Here is a 16227-nt window from a genome sequence, read left to right on the forward strand (position 1 = left end):
TGTTGCAGTGCCTCTCATTATAGTTGCCAGGACTAGTCATCGGCAGCACGATGATCAACTTTTAAATCGCAAATCGCCTGTCAATTAAAATTCATCCAGATCTCTCTCTCTCTCTCTCTCTCTCTCTCTTGCTGGATCCCAGCAACGTTCAGCTCCTGAACGGTTTTCGTGAAATCTTCAGGTAGAAGTTAGAAAGCATTTTATCTGCCTGAGATTCAGGAGAGAATGATCTTGAACATTATTGCCGATGGCAAATCTTAAATAAAGTCGGAAATTCCCAGCGTTTCAAGTAAAAGTTTAAGATCTAAACTTAACACATTGAGGCTGACTATTCTTTCTTTGTCAGAGCCATATATGATAACTGTACTTGCTGAAGCTTGATTATGCGAAGGTCTTGCTAACTCAGAGTTTGACTTACGCAATTATAATATCCATAGATTCGACGGAAACTCGACTACAAGCGATTTTCGCATGGATCATACGTTGATAGCTGTTTATGAGTCATTGTTTAGTTAAGTGTCTTCTTTAGTTAGTTAGGTGTCTTCTTTAAGTATCAAGAAGATTTTTTGTAGAGATCCGATGTTGCGTTAGAACCATTTTTGTTGCCTAAGTGTTCGGTATTTTTGCTGCAGCCAGTGACTTGAATTTATATTCAGAGCACGCTAGATCGCTTGAAGATTCTTTTCCTTTTCGTCGTGCATTTACCTATTTCTAATTGGCGATTACAATTCATCAAGCATCTCTTGGTATAGTGATTCGGTTAGTGATCTTGTGTACACATACTTCCCTCTTTTTTCGGTACACAGATAAGCTTTTTCGTTATGTAAACAGTTTAATTTCATCGGTTGATTTCAATTAGACTTTTTACTTAACTTTCGTGGTAATATTTTCTCTTCCCTTAACAATCCGAAGACTCGGATTTCGTCAAATTTTAACTTAAAATGTGGATCTAATTTTAGTACGGATGAACTGAATGTAAACTCTGAACCTGGAAATGATGGTATACTCTCCTATGTTTGTTAGATCTTGTATATTCATATCGTCCAGAATATTATGCATCATCCTTAACAAGTCTGTTTGCTCTGGAGTATTCTCTCATAAATGGAAAATTCGTCTAATCTGTCCCATCCACGAAGGGGAGAATGCTTATAATATCGAAAAGTATAGTTCTGAATCGCGTCTTTTGTATACAGAGCGTCAACGTTCTTTAAGAAAGCCAACGCTTTTAGACTGTCACGCGGTGTTCTGGTCAGACCTCATTTCGACTGCTTTATCATCTGGCCGCCTTACCATTGTTATCTCGTCAAGAGAATAGAACATCATAGATACAACATACGACATAGATTCCTACGCTTAACTGCTCGCGTTTTAGGTTGCCCAAAGTCCCCTGATGACTATTCTCTGATCTTAAACCGTTTAAACCTTGTGACGCTCGAACGTCGACGTTAATAGTCGATTTACTTTTTACTCGTAAGATGCTTATTGTAAATAGCCCCGAAATTGTAACAAAATTCGAATTGTGAATACCTCTACTTTCTATTAGATCCTGTCTCCTTTTTAAGCAGGAGCTCGCGCTCTTTATAGCCAAGAAAATTGTTTAAGTGGGTTTGTTACAAAGGTTAATCTTCATTGCGAAGAAATCGACTGTTCCTGTACTTCAGCTTCATCGTCAGATACACCTACAGACATAGTTTACTTTCTATTCTCTCGAGACAAATGCTTCTCATATTCTAACAAACTACATTCCGTGAACGTAATGATAACGACAATAACAACGAAGTTAGATCGTAAAGCTTTACATGTATCTAAAAGTTTTGCTTCGAAGCATCCTTACCTCCATATTGGTAAAACCAGTCGGAATTGTATTTTAGATTGTCTTCGTGAGAGCTGCTGTTTACGTTTTGCGGCTGATAAGACGGTGACAGATAATGATTGTGATTCGTCAGGTCAACGTACTCGGGTCTAGGATAAGTGGCACCGTTTGCGTAATCGTTATCAGGCGATTCCTTTGATCTGGTTCGATACGCTGGTGAACGGGGGCTGTGATTGTCCAGCTCGTTGATGCTCCCGCTGGTGGTCTGTGTCGACAGAGGGGTGTTGGGAGGATTGCTCGAGTTGGAGCAGTAGGACTTTTGCTCGCAATTCAACAACAAGTCCGTGTTCTCTGGTTTCGTCAACACGTAGTTGACCGACACGATACAATGAGGTCGGGAACTTCGGGAATTGTGCACTATCGTGACGTACGACTGCATCCAGACCCATCCTCCTGATTTCGTCAGAAACCTGTAGTACTTGGTTATCACTTGGCCCTTGTACAGTACTGTGAACAGAAAGAAGGAGAATAAAACACGTTGGATTTATCGTTATCTCGAGAATCACTCTGCTATCTACAATTATGTTTCTTGGTCGACCGACGATTCAACAGAAGGAAATCATTTTTATAGTCGAATATTTTAAAAAAGGCTGTTTCGTGAATCGATGAAAGGAAATTTTCGAGCGTAACGTCGATCGTACAATCCGCAGGCGCAGACATTAGTGGCATTATGTCAGGCTCCCTTCGAGTTGCGCTCGTGAAACTGCGAGTCTGTTCAAACAGTGATAGCAGTAACAGCCTCCTCCTCTCTTGCCCTCTTCTACCACCCTTTGCCCCCTCTATCCCCTCTCTTCCTTCTCGTTCACCCTCGCGCTGACGTTCACGCACACACAAATACATACACACACGCGCGCACGAACACACATAGACATCTAGACACGTATACACATCAGGCCAGCCTCTCTTTTCTACTCTGTTCATAGCGCCATAGCAGCATTGTTCAATCAATAATGTACACCGTGTATGTAATACGTATGCATATACTTAGACTTTAACGTGTTGGCGCGCGACACAAGACGGGACAAAGAAAGAGGAGGAGAAAAAAGGGAAATGCTGTTATACTCCGATGCTTCGTCTGAAAAGTCGACTCGCGGAGGATGGGAGCTAAGAAAGATCAAAGGATATTTCGTCAGCGAGGGCGTCGCCGAGTTAAGCAGCGTCAGCTGCTTTTGGCCTTGCGAGAGCCTCTTCGAGCACTCCGATACCACGCCGACGCCTCTGAGACCGCTTTCGAATACACACGCGTCAGGAGAAATAAGGCCTATTTCGATCGACACCTATTTACTATTCGCTTCCTTCATAGTTACAGTTGTCACAGTATATCTATCGTATCAGTTTTTCACATCTTTGTCTATAACGTTTTCGACAGTAATTCTACAGCACTTGGAATATTTGCTCGTATTTCGTAGAAACATCCGATACAGATATTAATATGGTGCAAGTTCTAAGGCAAGTTACGTTTCAAGTAAGAATATCAAAACGTGTAAAAATAGTCTGAAAATTTCAGCGTTTACTTTCAATTCGAGAATAGGTTATTGCCTTTGAAGATGAAATTAGAGAATGAAACGATAGAAATTGTTTGCGATACTTACAGGTTCCATGAGCGTGCCTCAGCTGCATCATGTCGCAACCATGCACATAGTGATACAGCGTCTTCTCGATCAGATCCGGTGGATCATAGCCAGTCAGTTGCGATACACTGCAATAGCAAGCAGAAAGATGAAAACACCTTACAATATCCGCTATACCGTCTTCCTTTGGCTACAAATATTTCAGAGAGGAATATATTTATTTTTGCCGGGATTTGCCAAAGTCCAGTCGAATTCGAGGTTTACATAACCGTCGTCATCCATGGAGATCGATTTTCCGGGCGCGATATAAAATTTCATCCCGCGTTCCATCGCCCTACCCCGTATTTATACTCCGTCACGTGTTCATTTCCCAACGTGTACACGCGACTGAAACGTGTATACGTGTATGATATAGCCTTGTCTGCGCGGGATATTTATTTGACGCGAATAAAAAAAAAAAAAGAAGAAAAAAATAGGAAGAATAAAAAAAAGTGGAAGAAAGGGAAAAAATATCTAGCGAGACCGTGGTAACACGAAACTGATTTTAATGGCCGCCGAGCAGGACCCTTCTCTCCCCCGGCGTCGAAATATCGACGACGCAACTTAACACCGTACCGTAATTACTGCGACAGAAATAATCTGGCTCGTTGTTTCGTCGAGTTTCTCCCCCCCCCCTTTTTTTCTTCTCCCGCTGGTCGAATTCGATCGAGTCACCAGACAAATAAAAGTGATTCACCGAAATAATGTCTGACACGATTGACTTTCTTTCTTACTTCGCGTCGACGAAGATCAACTTCAAGTCCAACGAGGCACGAAACATGAACATGTTCTGATATAGTTTCACTTCTGTCAGACAACGTCCCGGTAGAGAATGACCCACCGCAAGTAGACCGACTTTTCGAATACAGTGTCGACCTGCACCGTCTTCGTATTCCGAGCCTACCGGTCCTTCTACGATACACCTTAGGTAGCCGGAACAATGTATCACCTATAACAAGTAATAATTTCATTTATGTAGAGAAATATTGTTCGAGAACACTGTTCGGATAAGATCTTTGATCTTCTTCTTTTACTTCGATTCTAGTCTTTCCTGAGATTCAAATTGAAAAGACGCGCAAAAATTTTGCTACACCTACCGACGTTTATATCACTTCAATTATACAATTAGTTTTTAAAATGAAAGGTTGGAAAGTTTTTCAGAGAAATTAAAAATTGACCCAACTTGCTTAGGCCGGATTTAATTAACTTCTCGCGGAGGAATTTCGTAATTAACTTTTGATCAACTGCAGGGCCACAGTTTAAAGGTAGGAAAGGGAGAATATTCAAACGAAACATCGCAATTAAGGGCGATACACTCGACACGGACGACTTAGAGTTATTTACACATGTGCACGTGATTATTCTTAATGTTATACAGCACGTTATACATCAATGTTATACGTAAGTGCGACACTCGAGCGAGTTCATCGGGGGGGTTGAAGTGCGGATTTTCGCGTGGAACGACGCCGCTTCCGGGGGTAAATTAACAATTCCTGCTTAATTAAATGGCCGATGAAACGGAAAAAAGCCTCGTTCAACGTCGCCCGTGTCTCGAGTAGATGGCGGATTTGTAAAGCAAATAGGCTTGTTCCGTATGCCCGCGTTGCATTCTCGCTTCTCTCATATGCAATTTCGCGATGCATTGGCGCGGGCCCGAGCATGCGAGTACGGGAACACGAGGGTGAAACCGGCAAGAAACGAAATACATAATTCGTAACGGGGTGCGGACTCGCTCGATTCCGTCTGTGGAAACGAGCTCGAGTGACGCGCTCAAGAACCGATTTTTAATAGGTACAGTATCATCCAGTAATAAATTGCGCTAAATCGAGTCTCAGAAGACAAACTCTTTAATTTCTTTATATAGTAACATAACAGTTTGATACTCGATGAACAAATGATTTAAAAAAATTAAATTCCCCAAAAAATTTCCAATAAATTCCATAAGTTCCAGAGACGATGTGAATAATGATATTCCTAACATCATTTCCGGAATCTTTTCGTTCGATTAAATCTAATTCGATAAAATTTAACATCAATGAAATTCTAATTCGCGTTTGCACAATAGATGATTCCTCGCTGTTAAAGTGATTTTTTTTCGTTTAAAATTCCAAATTTGGTTATTTAAAAATTATGTTATACGATGTATATTCCTGAGCCCTATCAAATACACCAAAAATGATAGTTTATGAAATTTCATAAATTTTCACTTATCTTCGAGAAACTTGTATTCACGGATCTAAGAAGTTGTTCTTTTTCCAACTATTTCAGCGTGACATATTCTTTCTTTTTGCTTCTCTACTACAATTTACCTACATAGAAATAATTCTTAAGACTAGTTAAACATTATAAAAGAAAAAGTGTGACGTTCGTGAAGGCGGAAGATCGCGACCCTTCGACTCGTTCGCGCAATCGTCGATCTAATTCACTGAAAATCGGACGAAGCGTCTACTCGCACCTACGCAAAATCGAGCCAACTACAGATTTGGTCTTTGTGTGTCCTAAGTGCCATACAAAAAGCCACCTTCGTCCCACGTAACCCCCTTCGGGCAACCTGCCTTTAACAGCTTACAGGGGTTGCATTCATGACTTTGCTCAACGCCTATTGGGGTCTTTTCTGTGTGCGATTTCGTCGAGAGTTACGGTCATCATAGCGCTACAGGCTTGAACGACCTATTTGCCAAACATTTTCCTTTTCGAGGGCAGTCTCCTTTGCTACGGCAAGTGTAAAGCGTTGCAGGTCCCTTTCTCTACGCTTACCCTTTACATACAAAGGATAAGTGAAACGATGGTTATCGCCTGAACATATGCGAAACATTTGGTAAAACCAACGTGGATCATCCGCGAAAGTATTGGGGTGGATATCCTGATTTTCGGTAAATCGTTTGTGGTATTAACGATCGTAAATCGTGGCGAGCAATTGTCGACGAAATCTGGACCGCACCAGGGAGACTGATTTAATCGGATCGATGAAAGTAATTTGGGTAATCCATGAATAACGATGCGCGCCGTGTTCGGAACATCGATCCCAGTCTCGAAAAGTAGATTTCAGATATTCGATTTAATATAATTGGTAGCTTGAGCGAGATTTGAGAATATTTGAAAGAATACGGTAAATAATTATACATGTAAAATTATTAGGACGATCGATTATCTTTGGTAATGGGTGATTTAATCATAAACTTAATGGACCTGTAATGATTTTATTTACATAGATTGAAATCGATCTTCATTTGCATTAACAGAATCGATGTTTATAATTCTTAAATCTAGTAAAATTACATTGTCGTGTAAGGAACTCGTTGTCGTCGTGTTTCTTAAATTTTTTAATTCACGAATCACGTAAAGAAGATTCTTGTAGACTGATGAAACGACTACCTGTGTTAATGGAAGCTGTGATGTCTAAACGAGACACGTATATTTAATCTCGTAAGATATTATTTAGTAGACAACTTAGATTTGTATTCTACCGATTTTACAATCTTATAAACGTCACTTTGAAATTATTAATTCGCGTAATTAATTCTTGATAAAATAAAAGAAATTTTGTAAATACGTCAACAATTTTCTGATTTTTCTATCAGAGAAAACACGCTAGCGAAAGCAAACGGATGGAAAGACACGTTCGAAATATAGAAAAATTATCTGGGAAGCTGAAATCGATCTTCATTTGCATTAACAGAATCCATGTTTATGATTCTTAAATCTAGTAAAATTACATTGTCGTGTAAGGAACTCGTTGTCGTCGTGTTTCTTAAATTTCTTAATTCACGAATCACGTAAAGAAGATTCTTGTAGACTGACGAAAAGACCACCTGTGTTAATGGAAGCTGTGATGTCTAAACGAGACACGTATATTTAATCTCGTAAGATATTATTTAGTAGACAACTTAGATTTGTATTCTACCGATTTTACAATCTTATAAACGACACTTGGAAATTATTAATTCGCGTAATTAATTCTTGATAAAATAAAAGAAATTTTGTAAATACGTCAACAATTTTCTGATTTTTCTATCAGAGAAAACACGCTACCGAAAGCAAACGGATGGAAAGACACGTTCGAAATATAGAAAAATTATCTGGGAAGCTGAAATCGATCTTCATTTGCATTAACAGAATCCATGTTTATGATTCTTAAATCTAGTAAAATTACATTGTCGTGTAAGGAACTCGTTGTCGTCGTGTTTCTTAAATTTCTTAATTCACGAATCACGTAAAGAAGATTCTTGTAGACTGACGAAAAGACTGCCTGTGTTAATGGAAGCTGTGATGTCTAAACGAGACACGTATATTTAATCTCGTAAGATATTATTTAGTAGACAACTTAGATTTGTATTCTGCCGATTTTACAATCTTATAAACGACACTTGGAAATTATTAATTCGCGTAATTAATTCTTGATAAAATAAAAGAAATTTTGTAAATACGTCAACAATTTTCTGATTTTTCTATCAGAGAAAACACGCTAGCGAAAGCAAACGGATGGAAAGACACGTTCGAAATATAGAAAAATTATCTGGAAAGCTGAAATCGAAACGAATCGAGAACGAAATGGAATCGACTGAAATAAAATTGTTCCACAAAGGAACCACGGCTACAGAGATTGATCTTCGTAAATTTCGATTATTCCGGATATATGAAACACGTTCACGTAGCTAGTGTTTTTATTGCACGGAAGAAACGGATGCAGCCGAGCGAGTTTAAGCAGCCTTCTACCTGGTGGCCGTTTTCTTTTCGACTGGCGCGTGACCAGGACAATACCGTCCCTACTTAGCTCGCCACTTCTTATCTCTTATTTAGCATTTGAATTTTTATTCGTTTTATGATTTCCTGTGCAAGCAGCCTAGGCGTTATGCTAATCGTTGAACGCCTTCTCCTCGCCGCCTTGTCTCGCGGTTTGTTTGCCGCGAATATTGCGCGATTTACGAAACCCAATAAACCGATAATCGCGTACTTTCGTCTCCAAGATAATCGTTAACCCTCGAATTATTTCAGGAAATTTCTCCTAGTTTTAACGCAAAATCTATCTTTTTAAAATACGTGTATCGTTGTAATTATATTATCGTTGATGACCGGTACATGCATACGAAAATACAAATTAGTCTGAAGATTATAACGGTGTAAGCGAAGAAAATTTTGAAAATTCTCATTTAACTATTTTAGGTTTACAAAATTTGTGAAAGATGGAGAATTTTCTGAACGTCGGAAAGACGCGAATCGAAGAATTGTTACATAATTTTGATCACGTTACCTTGTATCCTTCCGTGACTAGCCCCGCACATCTCTTCGCCAAATTGCACTTCATTCTCAGGATAAAGACGCGTTCCAGTTCGATTTCGCCTCTCGAGTTTGCAGGCGGAAAAGTGAAACCAGCGAGATCCGCCGGGCTCTGTGGTAGGTTTAGGACTGATAACATTTCAGCGTGATCGTTCTGGTAGATGTACTCAAAGATACTGTTACCCGTTAATTCCACCTGAACTCATTAACACTTCACGTCAGGAGATTCCACGTGAAATTTTCATCTTCCTAGCAGAAGCTTAGAATACTTGCATTGAATAATTCGAAATAGATATAAGAAGGAGATAAAACGTATATATCTGACCTGTGCCATTCCCAAATGCACGCTAGCAGTTTCGCTTATGTACATAATTTTTCCATCGGGCGCCAGCACAAACACGAAACCATCCAAAGCCTAAAATAAAGAAATCTTCTTTCAAACGTAATGCAACGATCGTAGAGACGAGAAAAAAGGAGAAGAATATTCTGGTCTTTAGAAGTTAGATTTCAACGCCTCGTTACGCCCTGATCTCTTTCGTATCGAACAGAACAGCTTTCAACTCCTGGTCGCGCCCTTATCTCGTTCAATTCGATAGGAGACGAAATTATAAAAATCAAGAAAACAAAGTGTCTGTCTGTGGTACTACCAAAGGCTAAACGTTGACGTTTATACGTCTGACAACGTACGTAAGACCGATTTATAAGGCGCGACACAGAGAACGATGAGTGCTTACTTGCAAAATATAACTAGTCACCTCCTTGAGGGCGATTTGCAGGGATATGTTGCCTGGCTGGGAAGCGCCCCATTCTTCTCCGAGCCCTGAAAAATCATTTCACCACCGTCAAACTTTCGGTTGAATTAATTTTCCCAAACGACGGCGACATTTAAACGTCGTTGAAAGTTTTCTTTCTGTGTTTCTATTGCTTGGGAATAAAGGGAAATTCACGCTCGGTTTTTTCGCTCGTTACTGTTTTGAAACTTAATCGTTGCGATCTAAGAACTAAGAAAAGAGGTCTTGTCCGTAAGGACGCGGCACACATCGTACAGACGCGTCGGTCTCGTCATCCCGATATACATGTTTCTAGCGACGTTTCATACACGATGTGTAAGCAAGCCTATAGCCAAGTATTTCGTGTCTGCGCATTAATTACGTTCACGCGCGCGCTGCCACAATTGCAGCTGCAGGGGCGGTTTCTGCAGTCGCGTGGAATTTCAGGGAAAATGGCTTGATCGTTGCCACCTCGGCGGCACGCTGCTGCGACATGATATCACAGATATTTATCTGATTGGTCGACAATCTCGTTGCAATTATTCGATGAAATAATTTTTAGGTAAGCGATTATCGATAAAATTCACTGGCTGACGATTAAATAATTTCACGGTAACGATTAGACGAAACACAGTCGTTATCGTCAGAGAGCGGCGATTTCTTGATACGAACGATCGAAACAGAACGAGTTTATTTATCCTTTTGGAAGCATTTCACGCCCTTTTACCTGTTCACCGGCTAATTTTCCACGCGAATGAAAAAAGGAGCACCCTAGAAGTGTCACAGAGTGGGCGACGTGTCTCTTTTTTTCTCTCTTCCTTCTCCCTTTCCTTTCATTTTTTCGAAGAATAAAGACGCGACCGTATTCTAGAGGGATGCAGCCACTTGAAATTCAATTCATCGATGTCGTAAGAACGCGAGGACAGGGGGTGAGACGGGGCAAGCCATTGTAACACTATAACAGCCCCCATGCTTTGCTTACAAAGCAGCGGGGACTAACAATGCATTAAGTGCGCAATCACATCCATCTCATCCGATACTATTTGCCCTTTGCGCGTAAGTGTCCGGTGGCTGAATTAACAAAGAATATCGTTCCAATCCGTTTACCGCTAAGTGAAGTTTATTACTCGCCGCGTAGTATCAGCCCCGCGTAACCACTCACTCGGACAAATTATCAATCGATTTGTTTCTCCGACTATTTTCGAAGCGAACCCCGTTAAGCATCCTCGAACGGAATTTTTCTCGATTTCTACTTATTAACTCGTTAAAGGTCAATTTTTTTTGCGATTCTTTTCGATCAGTTAACATCACGGGATCTTTCTCTTTAACGTTGTAGGTGAGAGAAGGAATTCCAAGGAGTCGCTTAATATCTTTCTCGTTGCGATCTTCTTCACCTAAATTCTAAGATCTTAAGAGATGTAAAGAAATATTGCTCGATCCTGAATGGATTAACAGTTTGAAATTCTAGTTACATAGTTATGTTTTCTAGTTGGAAATGCTATGTTTTATGGGATGATATTTTAGAGTAGTACCGTTTGGGAACAACGCTCGCATCTTCAAGTAACTAGTCGTCAATCGAATGACACTAGCCTTATCCATTTGGCCCGTGAGGGCGGCCGGTACAGGCAATAGCTTTGCGAGTTCCAGAAATTCTTGATTCTCCCTGTCGCGGCGGATTCGCGCTGCTTTCTTGCTTTTCTCCTTCATTACGACTTCCTGCGGGCCGGACGTACTAGGGACAGAATTACCGTTTAGAGGATAGTGATTGTGCGAGCTGAGGTCTAGAGTATCTGAAGAAGAATTGTTGTCTGAAACAGAAAAATATCACGGTAACGTTACAATTATAAAATAGGAAATTTAAGTAAGCGTAAGAATGCATAAAATATGAAATTTAAGTAAGCGTTTGGAAGGAAAGAAACGAAGGATAACATTAAGCCAAGAGTTTTACGTTCACAAAATTAGAAGAAAAGGTAACGTAGGTAAACAATATGCAGGAATGAAAAAGAAATGGCGATGCTGTAGGAAAGAGTTCACGGACGTAACGTTGCTAATATCACGATCGACGTCGTCGAACAACGATACAGCACCGAATGCCATAACGACGCCGAAGCTGCTCGTTATGAGAACCGAAAGCAAAGGGAGCAAACCGTCATTAAAACGCCGGCAAGAGAGCAATCTAACGACGTAGCTACCCATCTACCGAGACTTCTCACGAATGGAAATTTGCTTGAATAATGCATTTTTTTCCTGCTCCGTCGTTTCAGTCACCAATTCCGCGACTCGATCTCAACATCTTCCCTGTAAAGTGTATAAGAATATACACCGACTACGGAAAATTTCACTGCATACAGCCTCGTGTCTTTCTTTCGCATTTACTTCTACATAGAGAGTCTTGGTTCTTCGATTATTTCTCAGTGATTATTTCGTAAGAAAGATTCCTATAAAGAATAATACGACGAACAAATATGTAAAAGTAGTTTAGTAGTAAAGTAAAAGCGTTTGTATCTAGCGAGAAAACTCGACGAAACGAATTCAGATATTCTCGGTTTTAATTAGTTTCACTCGTAAAACGACGGAGAGAAAGGAAAATAAAGAATGTGGAGACTCGAGAAGACTAGAGGTACGTATTAACGTAGTACCTAGAAGTACCACAGAGGAGTTAACACGCATAACAGCGTAGAAATGAATCGGTTGTACTTGTCCCTGTATTCTTAGAATCAACGGTTAAAAAACATTCATTCCCTATAGGTACAAAGAACATCGTAAAGTTTTCTTCTTTGTCGTGATTGTGGAACGAATAGGTTCATGAACGTGTAAGTTTAAAGAGCCTGAATGGACCGAGCTTAAGAACAATAATTGGAACTAGCAAGTACGACGCTACGAGGCACTGAAAAATTAACGACGAGTAGATATGTCTGGAAATAATTTGATTATCGAAACAATTTGAGATTCTATTCTTTTTTTTTTTTTTTTTTTCACGTTGTACGTCCTCGCGAAAGGATCACAACGATCGCCAACTAGCTCGAACGGACGTTGAAAGAGTTATTTCGAGAAAAAGTAAATCGACGACAGTTTTCAAACTGACATGTTTTGGAACAAACTTCGATATCTTTCTGAGATTGTTTCCGTCTCCAACTACCGCTATAAGGATCGCTCTTTAAAATAACACGACGACCCTGACACTCGCCTGTGGGCGTCATCTTCTATGTTCGCGTTGAACGCGCGCAACTCGATCAAATACGTTTACTGACATTACACTTACATAGGAATTCGTTCGGGACACTTGGACATTTGGAAGATTCCGCGTGCTCGTCGTAACATCGAGTTGACCACGTGTCCTGGACAACTCGGACGATTTTCACGAAACTCTCGGCTATATCATCGAATTTGTTCCAACATTTTCTTTCGATCGCATACGCGCGTGCAAACACACACACACACACACATGTATAATCATTAATACTCATTAATACGCAGTTTCCCCTGAACGGGAACAAAAATAGAAAAAAATTCAGAAATTTGAAAATTTCGATTCCTATGACGACCTTGAAAATGCATATGGGATGAATCTCGACAAGGAAGACACGCACCACAACTGACGTCCTTTACACTGAAATTACGACTAGCGTTCAAAGTTGTGGAAACCTCGTGTCGTGTTTCGTCTTTTTCTCTTTCCCTTCGTCGGCATATCTCTCCTCCTACCGCTGTTCCTTCGCTTTCATCTCATCCCCAATGCTGTTTCCCGATGGGGTAGGTAAGCCGTGAGGTACCACCCTTATTTTAAGCTCCACCCTTGGAGCAGGGTCAGCCGAAAGACCCCTCTGTACACGCACGTGAAAATTTCTCTGTCTGGGTTCTCCGTTGTAGGCGAGAGAAACGAGATAGAAAGATGAAACGAGACGAGAGTAGACTAGCTACAGAGGAAAAAGAGAAAAGAATGGAAGGGCGAACGAGAGAAAAACAGCAGAGAAAGCCCAAGTGGTCCGTGCTGGACCGTAATATATATCGAGATGACGGGTGGCAAAATCGAAAGCAAAGACGATTGCTGGTGGCCGTACTGTTCCATTGTCGGAATTCCCACTGCAAGACACCCGTAGCTAGCCTCGACTGTACCCACAATTATTCACGAATCTCGAGAAAAAACTGGCCGAAGTTTGAACTATTGAAATATTACAAAGGTAATCGCTGGAACTACTGTTCCGATTGGCGAACAAAATTTATCACCTGTTTGTTACTTTTTTTAACGACGTGTAACCACCTGTATTTTATACGATAATTATACGAGAGATTATTGCACTAGATACTTTCTAATTTCGTCAAACTGCGTTGCAACATTTTGTATAAAAACGATGGAAATTTTGCGATAAAATGTAGAATATAGTTGGATAAAAGGAACGAATCGTTTGTCAGTTGACTCAGCGTTGAAACGAACAATAGCGAGAATAGAATTTTCTGGTACGATATTCGGAAAGAGTTCGCAGCCCGATGACGAAGCTTGCGACGCGACGATCTCATCGCGTATGCGAATTCTTCCGGGGCAAAAACCCCGAGAAGACTGTGACAGGTTAGAACCTCATTTTATGACTGGGCTGTATAATCACCTTGCTATGCACGTTTTTGCCAAGAGCAAAGTGCATTTCGAAATAGGAAACATGTGTTGCTAAAACGTCCCGCATAAAAGAAAGAACCTGCTGTTACCGGAACACAATGTCCACGACCTTAGGGAGCACGTTTCTCGTCTTTTGGAGTTACCCTCGCAAGCTTACTTTGGTATTCTCTGTTAAATACTTTTACGCCTTGGTTCGGGTCGACAGGTAGAAAACATTTAATACGAAACATGTGTTTCTTCTTCGCCTTCTATCGCCATCCTTGCACCTTTCCAGGACTAAGACGAGTCTATAACGGTTCGAAACAAAGAAGCTAAGGTGGCTGGTAGTCTATTTGCGAACCGTCGTGCCAGTGAATACTCGCGGCACACCTTAGCTACACTTAGTTGCAATTCGTATCTGCACCTTAGCTTGGTCAGGATTATTCGGGAAAACGTGTCATTCGAGGTCATCGATTTATAAATATTGATTTTTTCAAGGATAAACTGACTTTGGGATGTTCGTTTTACGGAGAAAAATATTTTTCTGGATATCCTATTTTTTATATTTATGAAGTGGTTAGCAAAAATTTTGTCCGGACAGGACAAGAAAAATTTTTCGTTGTGCAGGATCGATGTACGCAATAGTCTAGTGATATATCTACGTTTTTTTTATTTTTATTTTGATTTTCTTACAATTTGTCCTAAAGGACATTTGGTAAAGTGTTATATCTTATTGGCGAGAAAAAAAAAAATAAAAATAAATATAGCATGTGGGTGGCTACCCCCAGCGGGGGTGCCAGCTTCGTTTTTTCTAAGTTATATCTACGTGATATACTTATAACGTTTGAATGTATATAATGATATTTAATACACACACATATATGTAATAATATTCCTGTTCAATGACGGTGTTCAATTTAAAGCTTTTTCTACTTATGGATTACAATTTGCGGTGAAGTGGCTAGAAAATTTCTAAACTGTTGTCATTCGTTGAACACGTTATATATCAATAAGGAAAGAAACAGTCGCGTCGATTAAAATCAGTCGTACTTGCACGAGGAATTCGTAAAATATTTACGAACAAGCGACATCGTTAAAGCAACGAAACCAAACACACGTACGCATTTTCTTCCGCGTTTCGTAACGCGTGTCGTTTTTAAACAAACGAATTTCGAACGCTCTCTGACAAAACAAGACAGCAGCGATATTCTCTCCCTTGATCGATCCACGATATCGTTTAAAAAAATCCCGCTTTCTCGAACGTTTCGAAAATCTGAATATCTTTCTCTCCCCTCGTACTTACGAATTCCAAAATCTCCGATTCATCCGGTGACAAGTCTATTATCTTCCCAAACGTCTTTACGAGCAAACGTTTCCCAAAATCAGGAATCATTTGGAATTTTCAAAGAAATATCACTGCGTAGGATCTGAGGAAACAAGAATGTCTGGATCGTGACACCTCAATGCGACTTGGTCGACCATTAGAATTAATGAATTCCTCGGTCCTTTGAGCAAACCCTTGGTAAACTCAACAAATCGATTCGGTTTCGTTTTGCAGCGTATCCAGCGGTGCGATACTAGGTCAAACCGTGAATTACCATCGTTGAACGATTACGATGGTACGCGTAGAAAAGTCGTATACAAACGGGGGGCACAGGAAACACAATCCTTGTCGTTCGTGACCGTCTCAATGCATTTTCGAGGGTGCGCGAGCCTGCAACTCCGCAACGGCTTAACATCGGCTCACCTACATTCTCGTTGTCGAATACGACGCATAACCATCCCCTGCGCTCTTTTTCCTGACTGTTACACCCCCGCCGTACATTCTGCTACGTCCTAAGAACGCTCTCGTGTTGGACAAAAAGACAAGGGGGCTGGTACATGCGCGATTCATCATCCCCCTTTGGTCACGACAGAAAATCCATTCACCGATCCCACGACACAACGGACCGGGAGTGTGCTTGCGCATTTTAACAGTCCGAAATAAGGTTGACTGGTCGACGTGGTTGGTCTAGGTCGTAGACAGGACTTGATTTGTTGGTGCGACGAATTTGAACTCCATTTCCGAAGATATTTTGTCATTTTTTGTCACCGAGCAAATTTCAAGAT

At 40.5% G+C, this 16227-nt stretch overlaps 1 protein-coding gene across 5 annotated transcripts in view; it reads right to left on the reverse strand.

The window, feature by feature from the left end:
- LOC132910596 (single-minded homolog 2) overlaps positions 1 to 16227 on the reverse strand; it is a 34215-nt gene that overhangs the window by 3157 nt on the left and 14831 nt on the right. For 3 of the 5 annotated variants that reach the window (XM_060966381.1, XM_060966380.1, XM_060966382.1), the window contains 7 exons: positions 11063 to 11338; positions 9495 to 9580; positions 9086 to 9175; positions 8735 to 8956; positions 4218 to 4432; positions 3466 to 3572; positions 1835 to 2320 (listed from right to left, as the gene is read on the reverse strand). In XM_060966381.1, coding sequence (XP_060822364.1) covers positions 1835 to 2320; positions 3466 to 3572; positions 4218 to 4432; positions 8735 to 8956; positions 9086 to 9175; positions 9495 to 9580; positions 11063 to 11338 — 1482 coding nt within the window. Of the gene's footprint in view, positions 1 to 1834; positions 2321 to 3465; positions 3573 to 4217; positions 4433 to 8734; positions 8957 to 9085; positions 9176 to 9494; positions 9581 to 11062; positions 11339 to 12792; positions 12898 to 16227 lie in introns of those variants that run through there. The other 2 variants (XM_060966384.1, XM_060966383.1) reach the window with 2 other exon arrangements.

Source organism: Bombus pascuorum, chromosome 9 (genome assembly GCF_905332965.1).
Source record: "Bombus pascuorum chromosome 9, iyBomPasc1.1, whole genome shotgun sequence".
Taxonomy (NCBI): Eukaryota; Metazoa; Arthropoda; class Insecta; order Hymenoptera; family Apidae; genus Bombus; species Bombus pascuorum.